Source organism: Grampus griseus (assembly GCF_964374135.1).
Source record: "Grampus griseus genome assembly, chromosome: 13".
Taxonomy (NCBI): Eukaryota; Metazoa; Chordata; class Mammalia; order Artiodactyla; family Delphinidae; genus Grampus; species Grampus griseus.
Genome location: NC_139007.1, coordinates 70,336,130 through 70,348,541, shown reverse-complemented (window position 1 = coordinate 70,348,541; position 12,412 = coordinate 70,336,130). Strand labels below are relative to the sequence as shown.

The 12,412-nt window shown below is 32.5% G+C and overlaps 1 protein-coding gene across 2 annotated transcripts in view; it reads right to left on the bottom strand.

Annotated features, from left to right (window-relative positions):
* ADGB (androglobin) overlaps positions 1-12,412 on the bottom strand; it is a gene marked incomplete at both ends in the record, with an annotated part of 169,012 nt that overhangs the window by 18,898 nt on the left and 137,702 nt on the right. For both annotated transcript variants that reach the window (XM_082669389.1, XM_082669388.1), the window contains 2 exons: positions 5,077-5,188; positions 7,263-7,459. In XM_082669389.1, the coding sequence (XP_082525515.1) occupies positions 5,077-5,188; positions 7,263-7,459 (309 nt within the window). The remainder of the gene's footprint in view (positions 1-5,076; positions 5,189-7,262; positions 7,460-12,412) is intronic.

Sequence of the window (12,412 nt, the reverse complement as noted above, 5' to 3'; positions counted from 1 at the left end):
CAAAGTATACATTTACCAACTACAATCACACTTGGTAAATGTAAACAGAAACGCCATGTATATATGAATATATAAATATATATAGTAAATATATATAGTATCTACAATGCTTGGTTTCTTCAAATACTCTGAACTGGATACACCATGCATGTATTGTGCCTAAGAAAAAGCAATAATATAATATTTATTAGAGTTCAGGAAATAATGTTATAATCCTGCTAACAAAGTTAGCAGTGGGACTTGAAACCAAACACTTTTGAGAATGATAAAGTTTAATGCGAATAGATTAGAACTTCAAGTATGCAGGCCAGCAATATAAACAAAAGGACTCAAAATAACAAGACCGCTAATTATGTATAAAGGCAGATGATATCACTAAGTATTACCTGCTCAAGGTTCTCCATTTTCTATTTTCTTAAGTGAAAGTAAGCAATTTTTACTGAAACTTAAGTATTGAAATATACTAAAGGTGGCACTGTTGCTTCATGTTAACCAGAGGCCAAACTTCCTAAAATTTTATAATAGAAATAGCCTAGGTTGTACCATGTTTCAGGCCTTATATTTTATCATGAGTTATAAAGATGTAAAATTTTGAAAAAAATTAAATTATATATTTTAAAAAATTATATATTTTATTTCTCATATAAATTAAATCAGTAAATAGGGCAACATTTCCATTTAATCTACATAAAATTTTAAATTGGGTCATCAATGTACAAATAAAAAAACACTTGACCAATTTATGTTTGATATATTTTAAATTGAAAAGCAAGCTAAGTGAATAATTTTAAGACATTAATAACTTAATTTCTCTAAAATATATCACACTCTTAAGGTTAAAGTTTGTAGGTTATGAGTTGTAAATATAATTGACAAGTGGAAGTGGGCATATTGATATGTTTTAATTTAAACAAATTGGCTAACTAAAAAAACATATTTATAAACATGAAATTAGAGAAGGATTATTCTGAATTCAAAAGCCACTTAACTTTCAAACAGATTGAAACATATTCTTTCAAATAGATAATTTTCCTGGTTCATTTTAAATACAATTCAATCCTGAATTGCTTTTCTACTTTCAGCAAAAAATGTATTAGGTGACACAAGGTGTCATTTAATTTTAGCAGCTGATCATTCACACATAAACTTGTCAAATGTGATGTCAAAAAAGAAGACATATAATTATTCCTAAAGACTTATTTTCTAGTTGGAATACACAATAATGATAAAGCCGTTTTCTGAAGTGCTACTAGGTTCTAGGAACTTTATATATATTATCTTGAATCTTCCAAACAACTTTGAAATAGAGGAGTTATTATATAATATAGGGGTTATTCTAATTTTGCAGGTGATAACCCAGTTTCAGGTAGTGGAATGTACAGTAGTTAGCCACTCTACTGTTATTTCTCCACTTAATGTTAACTTCCTTTTAAAAACTTAATTCATATTATTAATTTTGTACCATAATCAAGATCTACATTTTACATTACTCTAGTTCATAAATTATACTACCGTGTTCCGTTACTGAAAATCCATCTGTGTCGGACAATTTGAACTTGAGAAACGTACATTACATTCCCAGGACTTATTTATCATGTAAATGGAAGTTTGTGCCTTTTGAGCACTTTTACTCAATTTCTATGTCCCGCAGCCACCTCTCTGGCAGCCACCAATCTGTTCAATGTTTCTATGAGTTCCATTATTTCAGATTCCACATGTAAGTGAGATCATACAGCATTTGTCTTCTCTGTCTGACTTATTTTCTCTTATCGTAATGTCCTCAAGCTTCATTCATGTTGTTGTGAAAGACAGGTTTTTCTTCTTTTTATGGCTGAATAATACTCCATTGTGCATACCTACCACAATTTCTTTACCCATTCATCAATCAATGGACACTTGGGCTGTTTGCATGTCTTGGCTATTGTAAATAATGCTGCAATGAACATGTAGGTGCAGATATCTCTTGGAGATAATGTTTTCATTTCCTTAGGATATATACCCAGAAGTGGATTTGCTAGATCATATGGCAGTTATAGTTTTAATTTTTTGAGGAAACTTCATCCTCCATCCATAATGGCTGCACCAATATACATTTCTACTAACAGTGTACAAAGTGTTCCCCATTCTCCATATTCTCGCCAGTACCTGCTACCTCTTATCTTTTTGATAATAGCCATCCTAACAAATGTGAGGTAAAATCTCATTGTGGTTCTGAATTACATTTCCCTAATGTTTAGTGATGTTGAGCATCTTTTTGTGTGTCTGTTGGCCATCCGTATGTATTCCTTGGAAAAATGTCTATTCAGGTCCTCTGCCCATTTTTTAATTGGATTGTTTCTCCTTTTGATATTGAATTGTATGAATTCTTTATATATATTGGATATTAACCTTTTATCAGATATATGGTTTGCAAATATTTTTTCCCATTCCATAGCTTGCTTTTAATTTTATTGATGGTTTCCTTTGCTGTGCAGAAGCTTTTTAGTTTGATGTAGTCCTACTTGTTTATTTTTGCTTTTGTTGCTTATACTTTTGGTATCGATGCCAAAAAATTATCATTAAGACTGATGTCAAGGATTTTATCCCCTATGTTTTCTTCTAGTTTGTAGTTATATACAAATTTTAGGATTTTACTTTTTCTGTGAAAAATGCCACTGTAATTTTGATAGAGACGACATTGAATGTACACATGTCTGTGGGTAGTACAAACATTAAAAAAATATATTGGATTAGAAGCCAGACCTTCAGGCAGTAGCTTTTAAAGTATGCAGATAGACCTTTCAGGGAAAAACTGGGAGATGGGCAGTTCTGTCTGCTGTCTCTGCACTGAGCCCTGGAGGCCAGAGCATCCTTGGAAGCCTACTAAGAACTATTTGCTATATAGTCTTATGGGTCTTGGTGGACAAAACCCCATTGGCCTTTAGAGCTAGGTGTTTTGGGTGCCAGTCACTCATGTGGAAATTTTAATAGCTGGAGCACTAGACGTTCAGTCCAAACCCTTTGCTTTGGGTGTTGTGAGTTCCCTTCCAATTGTATGTCACTATGCTGGGTGTGGGGTTTATGGCGAGAGTATATCTCAACCTTTACGATACGTTTTGGTGTGAGTTTTTCCATTTGCCTGATGTGTAGGAGGTAATCAGCTGTGTATCTGTTTCTATGGGAGGAGGTAAATTCAGGAGCATCCTGTGTCACCATCTTAAACCAGAATTCAGTTTTCAACTCTTTTGTGTAAATACTAAAGAGCACAGTTACTGGTTACATAGTGTCAATGAAAAATTAATTAGTTGATCTAAGAAAGAAATGGAAAAGTTTTTCGAGTCAAATTGAGGATTATAACCCAGGAACAGCATTTCAGAAAGCTCTGAAAACTGTTCCACCCATTAGAAGCCAAGGCATAGTTATATAAGGTTTTTGAGACAGAGGGCTGTACATTAAATGATGAATTATTGACAGTTTACACAATCCAGATCTAAGTGTCATCTTGTCCCCTTACAAGATCAAGAAGGAATGTTATCCTTTAGGAGTTGTCTTGTTGATGCCAGGAGAATGTTGCTTTTTATGGTTGAGAAGGTATTTCTGCTGATGGGGGAGGTTTGGTAGATGTATAATGCAGATGCACAATGCACAGTAGAGGGGAGAGAGGAGACCAAAGGGCAGAGAACATTTTTTATGTTCACATATTTCTTGTCATGCCATACAATGTGAATTTTATTTCACAACAGTAAATGCATTTTTAGTTTCATAAGAAACCATGCACCTCATTGTTCACTGCAGCACTATTTACAATAGCCAGGTCATGGAAGCAACTTAAATGTCCATCGACAGATGAATGGTTAAAGAAGATGTGGCACATATATTCAATGGAATATTACTCAACCATAAAAAAGAATGAAATAATGCCATTTGCAGTGACATGGATGGACCTAGATATTGTCATACTGAGTGAAGTAAGTCAGACAAAGATCATATGATATTGCTTATATGTGGAATCTAAAAAAATGATACAAATGAACCTATTTGCAAAATAGAAATAGAGTCACAGATATAGAAAACAAACTTATGGTTACCAAAGGGGAAAGGGGGTGGGGGTGGGGTAAATTGAGGGTTGGGAATTAACATATACACACTAGTATAGATAAAATAGATCATCAACAAAGACCTACCTACTGGATAGCACAGGGAACTCTACTCAAAACTCTGTAATGACCTATATGGGAATAGAATCTAAAAAAGAGTGGATATATGTATAACATTCACTTTGCTGTACAGCAGAAACTAACACAACATTGTAAATCAACTATACTCCAATAAAAATTAATTAAAAGAAAAGAAACCTTGAAACTTGTCTTCCAACTTGGCTGTACCATTTTGTATTCCCGCTATCAGTGTATGAGAATTCCTGTTGCTCTGTATCCTCACCAGCTTTTGGTGTTGTAGTATGCTCTTTTGTATTGTATAGTTTTATTTTAAAAATAATGTACATATGTTAATTTTTATGATTAGGCAATCTTGCTTAAAATTTGAAAAGAATATACATTGAAAATACTCATTCCTTCAGATTTAATTATTATACTGCATAATGTGATATAGTGCTTAGGAGTAGAGGCTATTTCAAATTTTTTTTTTAGTCTAAAGCATCAAACTATCATTTCCTTCTCAGGAATATTAAGAGTAGTTTACATTTTAAAAAATAAACCTGAATCTTCTTTCAGTAGGAGATTCTCCTCCTTTTAAATATTTTTAAAAACTTATCTTTAAAGTTATACTTTCCCCCAAACTTGGACAAACATAATTTTATAACTAGAAAAGTTTCCTGTACCTTTGTTAGATAATCATCTAGTAATCTTTACTAACTGGACAGATTTGTTTAAACTAGCCCTAAACAATCATATATTTTTGGTTTTTATAAACCAAACAGCAAGATTTTGAAACATGTAATCAATTAACAGAACAGGAAATGCCACTGGATTAAAGCACAAATTGTAAGCAATAAGGTTTTAATAATTACATGATAAATTTATTGTTAAATATTTCTAGAAGATATAAAACACATGAATAACATTTAGGGTGACATACCTTTGTTATCATTTTTCTCTAAGTCTTTTTGTGCTTGAACAAACATCAGTTGACTTTCAGTGAGAGGCCAACTGTTATACAACACCAAACACTGTATAATATACTTGTATACCTAGGAAATAAAATTCAATAAACAATAAAAATAAACATAGGATTTTAGGCACATAATAAATGCATATTTTCTGGATCATATAATAATACTTTAATTAGATACTGTCAGATGTTCTCCAAAATTCTATAATACCACAGTCTATAAAAGTTTATCCTCACAACCCCACGAATACTTACCATCATATATTCTAGTATTTATAACTTTTGCATTCATGTTTATAAATGAAATTTACTTATTTTACTTTTGCTACTTATCAGTTTTGGAATCAGAATTACATTAATCTCTTAGAAAGGATTGGAAGGTTTGTATTTTTTTTCTGTTTTCTAGAACAATTTACTCCTCAAAAGTCTGTTAGATCTATCCTGTAAAGCAGTTAGGCCTATAGCTTTTTGGAAAGGTAAGACTTTGATTATCATTTCAGTTTTATTATTCTTATTTATTCTTATTATTTTATATTTTCTTTTTTTTTACTGGAGCAGGTATGCCATTCCTCCCCCAACTCCAGGAATTTTACATTTGAAACAATTTTTGTCAGTTTTAAATTGCTAGTATAGAGTTGTATATAATAAAACTTTTTTTAAAACCTGTTGTTTGCATTTATACCTCTATCCTAATTTTTTGTTCTGTATTTGATTTATTTATATTTTCTTTCTTTTTTTCTTACTTGATTAGTCTTACAAGAAGCATGTTTACTTTATTAATCATAAGAAAGCATAGGTTTTATTAATTTTCCTAAATTTTCTTCCCCATTTCATTAATTTCTACTCTCATTTTTATTAAAACTTTTTCTTATTTTTGAGTTATTCTTTTACTCTTTTTCTAACCTTTTGTTTTAATAGCTTAGTTCATTTGTTTAATCATTCATACTTTCTGACGAATTAATTTGAAAGTCAACATTCCACTGAATGCTACTTTAGATGTGGCTTACAAATTTTGATTTGTAGTTTTTTATTTTTATGGAGTCCTTTGTATTTAATAGTTTCTTTTTTAATGATTTTTTTAAACTAAAGAATTATTTAGTATATTTCACTGTGTTTTCACATTTATGGGATTTTAAGCAGTTAATTACTAATTACTGTTGCATTATGTTCAGATAACATTTACACAGTATAGTTTGGTTTTTATTGAGGCTTCCTGTGTGTTCTATGAAAAAGTATATTCTCTTTTATTAGGTGGAGTGTTCTATATAGATATCTAAAAGATTAAGCTTCTACTTAATACTTCATATCCTAATGATCAAATATATTGTTTTTCAGCTTGATCTACTTGTTTCTGAAAGATATGTGTTAAAATATTCAACTCAATTGTTAACTTATTTTTCTCTACCGCTCTAATAGTTTTGCTTTTTATTTATTGAGTCTAGGCAGTGAGGTGCCTATATGTCAGTTAGTTATGGTCATACTGCTTTATTTTTCCTTTTATTTTTATATAATATCCCCCATGAATCCTATGTATTGAGATATTAAAATATCATCACAGCTCTCTTTTGGTTGAAGTTTAAACTTTCTGTGCTATTTTGTTTAAAAGTGTCACCTTTAGACTACTTACAGTTGGATCTTATTTTTTATCTAACGTTAAAATTTTATCCTTCTAATTGATTAATAATCCATTTGCATTTATTTTAATTACTGCCATATTAGGATTTATTTTTGGCATTTTGTTTTTATTTCTTTTAATTAGTTAATTTATTTTCTTGGTTTTCAATGGATAAATCATGTTTTCTTTTGCTGCCTTAAATTATATGCATTGTCCTTTATTTCTTCAATTTAAGGCACATGCAAATATGTTTTTCTTAATATATGAACTTTTCCAAAGTCTCATAACCACTAACTCATATATAATGTAAGATAATAACATCTACATTATAGGGTTAGTGTAAAAATTAAATTTGCCACATATTTTAAAATCTTGGCACAGAGAAAATTTTCAATAATTCTTCAATTCTGGTTATACACTAGTGGCACTACTTATAAAAAGTATTATACATGAACAATTTTTAGGAAAATAATTGTTGCAATTTACGTTAAATTTTTATGAGCAGTACCATTAAATAATTCTTTTAAATGTAAATTACCTGCTGTGGTGTGCTAGCATTTTCTTCTATAGTGGGTACAGAGATAGTTTCCTCATCCAAAATAGGCTGACCAGTGTCTACTATTGCACTTCCAGGTCTTTTATAGGATTTATGACCTCCTGGGACAGATTTCTTCTTAACGTAAAATTCTTGCTCTTTCTTGAATGAAGCATGAGTTGAAAGAACTTGCTTGCTAGCTGAATATGAGAAATATTAGGATTAAGTTAAGATATGTGGAATGCATAGTTATTACTGACTGTGTTATTTAGTTATATCCTTATAGAACACTCAAAGGGACAGGTCAATTTGTTTTGTTTTAATGAGATAAAAACCAACATCACTGGCTTCTTGAAAATATTCTGGTCTTAAAGAAACTTAGTGTAATGGTATATGACTTGCATAGAGCAATGCATATTCTGAGCCACCACTGATTGATAAAAGATTATACAACAATTCAACAATTTCTCATTCATTCTGTGCCGCTCGAATGACAATAAACTAATACCACACACTCTGACTTCTTCAGCGTTTAATACTATGTGTGTGTATGTTACTGTAATTTTTAATTTTTACAGTCATTATTTCTTAATTAACAGATAATATAAATACCATTGGAAGGGATACAAATAGATATGTGCTGGATGTTAATTAATTCATCAAACATGTATTGAGGAAACATAAGTGAAGCACACAGGGAAATTCGGATTCCAACCATGACAGAATAATGGGCATTGGATTTATTTTTATACCATAAAAATGATAAATTTGGACAAAATGCATAAAACAACTGCTTTAAGCCGGAGGACAATAGACAGCCCAGGACTGTGATCCTTGAGAGAAGGGCAATATTCAAGATGATCTCTCCACTTTCCCACATTTCTGCCCGTGAAGATCTTCTCACCCATGGCACAGGGAAATAGAGTTCAAACAGTGAACAGCTGTGTTGTCAGATTTAGGAAGCAAAGATTGGAATTTGAGGCTCCTGAGACAATTAGAATTTGTGAGGCAGGGTACCAGAAAGCAGGCATCGGAGCAGCAAAGGAACTCACAAATATGCATAGGGGTCTACTTGAGTCTTTAGCTGAATTTTAAACTTCGTTTGTACAAATACCTAACGATGCCTGGTAGACATTACTGGAAGATTGTGAGTTTAATGGAGATTCTGAAGGTTGCAGTGTTGAGTTGAGAGACATTGGAGTTCTGCCAAAATGAAGAAAATTTAATGAAAACACAGAGCATTCAGCTGAAACTCAAGAAAGGGTATTCTTTAGAGCTACCCTAGCCCTGGAGTAATGGAAACTCTAGACCTGACTTAAGAAAGCTTAGAACAAAGTTTTGATAGGATTAAGCTAAACTGTCAGTAAACTGTCTGCCAGAACAAAATTCAACACTCTTTTGATGAAGACAGCATAATCTAGAGTCTTGGTAACGTAGCAAATACAATGGACAGTGCACAATGTAACCAATAGAAAAAAGTCAATAGAAATACCCTTAGAGCTGACACAGATGTTGGACTTAGCAAACAAGGACTTTAAAATAGTGATTAAAAATGTGTTTAAGGATTTAAGGGAAAAGGTTGACATAATGAAAGAACAAATGGTGAATATTAACAGAGAAATGAACTATATAAAAAATAAAAAGAAATTCTAGAGTTGACTATAACTGAAATGAGACATTCCTGGATCGACTTAAACATTGTCAAATTTAGAAGAAAAGATTAGTAAACTTGAAAAAAAGCAATAGAGATGATCTAAATGGAAGCAAAGAATAAAGAAAAAAAACTGAACAGAGGCTAAGTGACCCATGGTACAATGCTGTAGTGGGTGGAATAGTGACCCCCCCCCCAAAGACATATGTCCACCTAGAACCTCAGTATGTAACCTCATTTGACAAAAGGGTGTTTGCAGCTATAATTAAGGTAAGGATTCCACCATGAGATCAACCTGGATTAAAGAGGACCCTAGATCCTATGATGAGCATCCTTAAAAGAGAAAAGGAGAAGACACAGATACACAGAATGAAAGTCATGTGAAGACAGGGGCAGACATTGGCACAGATATGCTCTCACAAGCCAAGAAATGCCAGGAGCCAACAATGGTTAGAAGAGGCAAGGAAGGATTCTCTCATAGAGGCTTTGATGGAGATATGGCTCTGATAACACCTTGATTTTGGACTTCTGCCTTCCAGAACTGTGAGAGAATACATCTTTGTTGTTTCAAGCCACCCAGTGTGTGGTAAATTGCTACAGCAGCCCTAGTAAATGAATATAGCTATCAAATGATAAAATTTATGTGTATTCTTAGTCCTAAATGGACTCAATTCTCCGCTCCTCCAAATTCTTATTTCTTATTGAAAAGGAATATCCTTGGGCTGCAATGACAACTCAAACACTGTTTCCAGGGTCAATAAGAGAGAAGAAAAAGAGCCCTGCCTTGTTTGCATTTATTTTAGAAAGGAAAAAAAGAAAAGGTATCAATATTAGACAGAAAATAGGTAAAAGACAGTTCTTTTCAGTAATTTGCTTATATACTTGAGATAATCAGCATAAACAATATTGGGAAAAATGAGAGATCAGGAAGAGTACCGGCCACCAAATAGTTAGGTAAAGGTCAGCTAGAAGATATAATAAATTTTAAAACAAAACATGATGACAGAATTCAGAAAAAGCATATTTATCAAAATAAATGTAAATGGAGGGGCTTCCCTGGTGGCGCAGTTGTTGAGAATCTGCCTGCTAATGCAGGGGACATGGGTTCGAGCCCTGGTCTGGGAGGATCCCATATGCCACGGAGCAACTAGGCCTGTGAGCCACAACTACTGAGCCTGCGCGTCTGGAGCCTGTGCTCCACAACAAGAGAGGCCGCGATAGAGGCCCGTGCACTGCGATGAAGAATGGCCTCCGCTGGCCACAACTAGAGAAAGCCCTTGCACAGAAACGAAGACCCAACACAGCAAAAAACTCCTACCCCCAACATCTTCTAAAAAAAAAAAAAAGAGAGAAAAATGTAAATGGATTATATTACTCTATTTCAGAGACTAGAGTCTTTGATTGAGTGGAAAAAAATACCCATTTATAAGAGAAAGGTTGAAAAACTAAATGTATGAACCAAAATGAACATGCAAATGATAACAAATGGAAGAACAAGTGTTAATGTCAGACGATCTATTAAAGTTGAAAAAAGACTGCTTTACATTCATTTTAAAAATACAACATATCAATAAATATAAAGCAAATGTAGAACTTTATGCAACTAGCAATGTAGTATAGAAATATGTAAAATGAAAAATATTAGAGATAGATTTTTACTTTTTCAGAAATTTACAAGCCAATAAGATGAAACGTAAATGACAATTTAAATTTTTAGATATTTCAGCTACCAAGTTTTATTTTATATATATATGTACATATATAAGTGTACAGAGAGTGTGTGTGTGTGTATTTAGACATCAAATTATTTACCTTCAAAATAGAGCATGTGTTCTTTATAAACCTAAGTGTAACACTAACCAAAACTGATTTGAATTACACCACAGTAAAAACATCTACGCAATCCTCAAAATAGAAAATATACAGCCACACTTTCTAACTCCAAAAAATTAATTAAGATGTTAACAAGAAAAGACTAGCCAAAAGAGTTACTTGGAAATTGTAAAAATATTATAAATGTTAAAAGTTAAAGAGAAAATATGATCTAACAAACTAAATAAAACAGTATATTCTAAACATAGGAATTTATTAAAATATTATAGACAAATACGTTTTATTTCAAGAATGATTCCAAATTAAAAATTAATTTATGAAATTCAAAGGGATAACATTTGATGATTTCTATAAACAACAATAAAGTAATTAATAAAGTTCCAAACCCATCCCATATTAAAATTCTAAGCTGTCAGTAGAAAAACTTTCTTAAATGTTAAAAAGGGCAATTATTAGAAGTCAACAACAAACATAATACTTAAATGTTATAAGCCTTTCTATTTAAGAAAAGGAAATATATCATCATCACTCTTATTTAACATAGGTTTGGAGATTCCCAACCAATGCCAAATAAAAAGTTAGACTTTTAAGAAGAAATACCCGTTACCAAAATTGGTAAAATCATAGTTTTGTTTAAAATGAAAATGCAAAAATAGACAATGGAGGCATAAAAGCTAAAATACTAACAGTATTTTTTCTGCATGATTACAAGGGATTTCTTGTTGCATTGTTCAAATTTTCTATATTTCAAATTTTCTACATTGGACATGTGTTATTTTTATACTCAGAATCAAGTTCTTAAAATAACTGAATAGGGCTTCCCTGGTGGCACAGTGTTTAAGAGTCCACCTGCCGATGCAGGGGACACGGGTTCATGCCCTGGGCAGGGAAGATCCCACATGCTGCAGAGTGGCTGTGCCCGTGAGCCATGGCCGCTGAGCCTGCGTGTCTGGAGCCTGTGCTCCGCAACGGGAGAGGCCACAACAGTGAGAGGCCCATGTACCATAAAAACAAAAAACAAAAAACTGAATATATCTCAGAGTATCACTGTTGTCCATTATTTCAGAAATAATTTGTTTATTAAAGCTCCTGTGTAGCCAGACTCATCAAGAAAAAAAGGGAGAAGACTCAAATCAATAGAATTAGAAATGAAAAAGGAGAAGTAACAACTGACACTGCAGAAATACAAAAGATCATGACAGGTTACTACAAGCAACTCTATGCCAATAAAATGGACAACCTGGAAGAAATGGACAAATTCTTAGAAATGCACAACCTGCCAAGACTGAATCAGGAAGAAATAGGAAATATGAACAGACCAATCACAAGCATTGAAATTGAAACTGTGATTAAAAATCTTCCAACAAACAAAAGCCCAGGACCAGATGGCTTCACAGGCGAATTCTATCAAACATTTAGAGAAGAGCTAACACCTATCCTTCTGAAACTCTTCCAAAATATAGCAGAGGGAGGAACACTCCCAAATTCATTCTACGAGGCCACCATCACCTTGATATCAAAACCAGACAAAGATGTCACAAAGAAAGAAAACTACAGGCCAATATCACTGATGAACATAGATGCAAAAATCCTCAACAAAATACTAGCAAACAGAATCCAACAGCACATTAAAAGGATCATACACCATGATCAAGTGGGGTTTATTCCA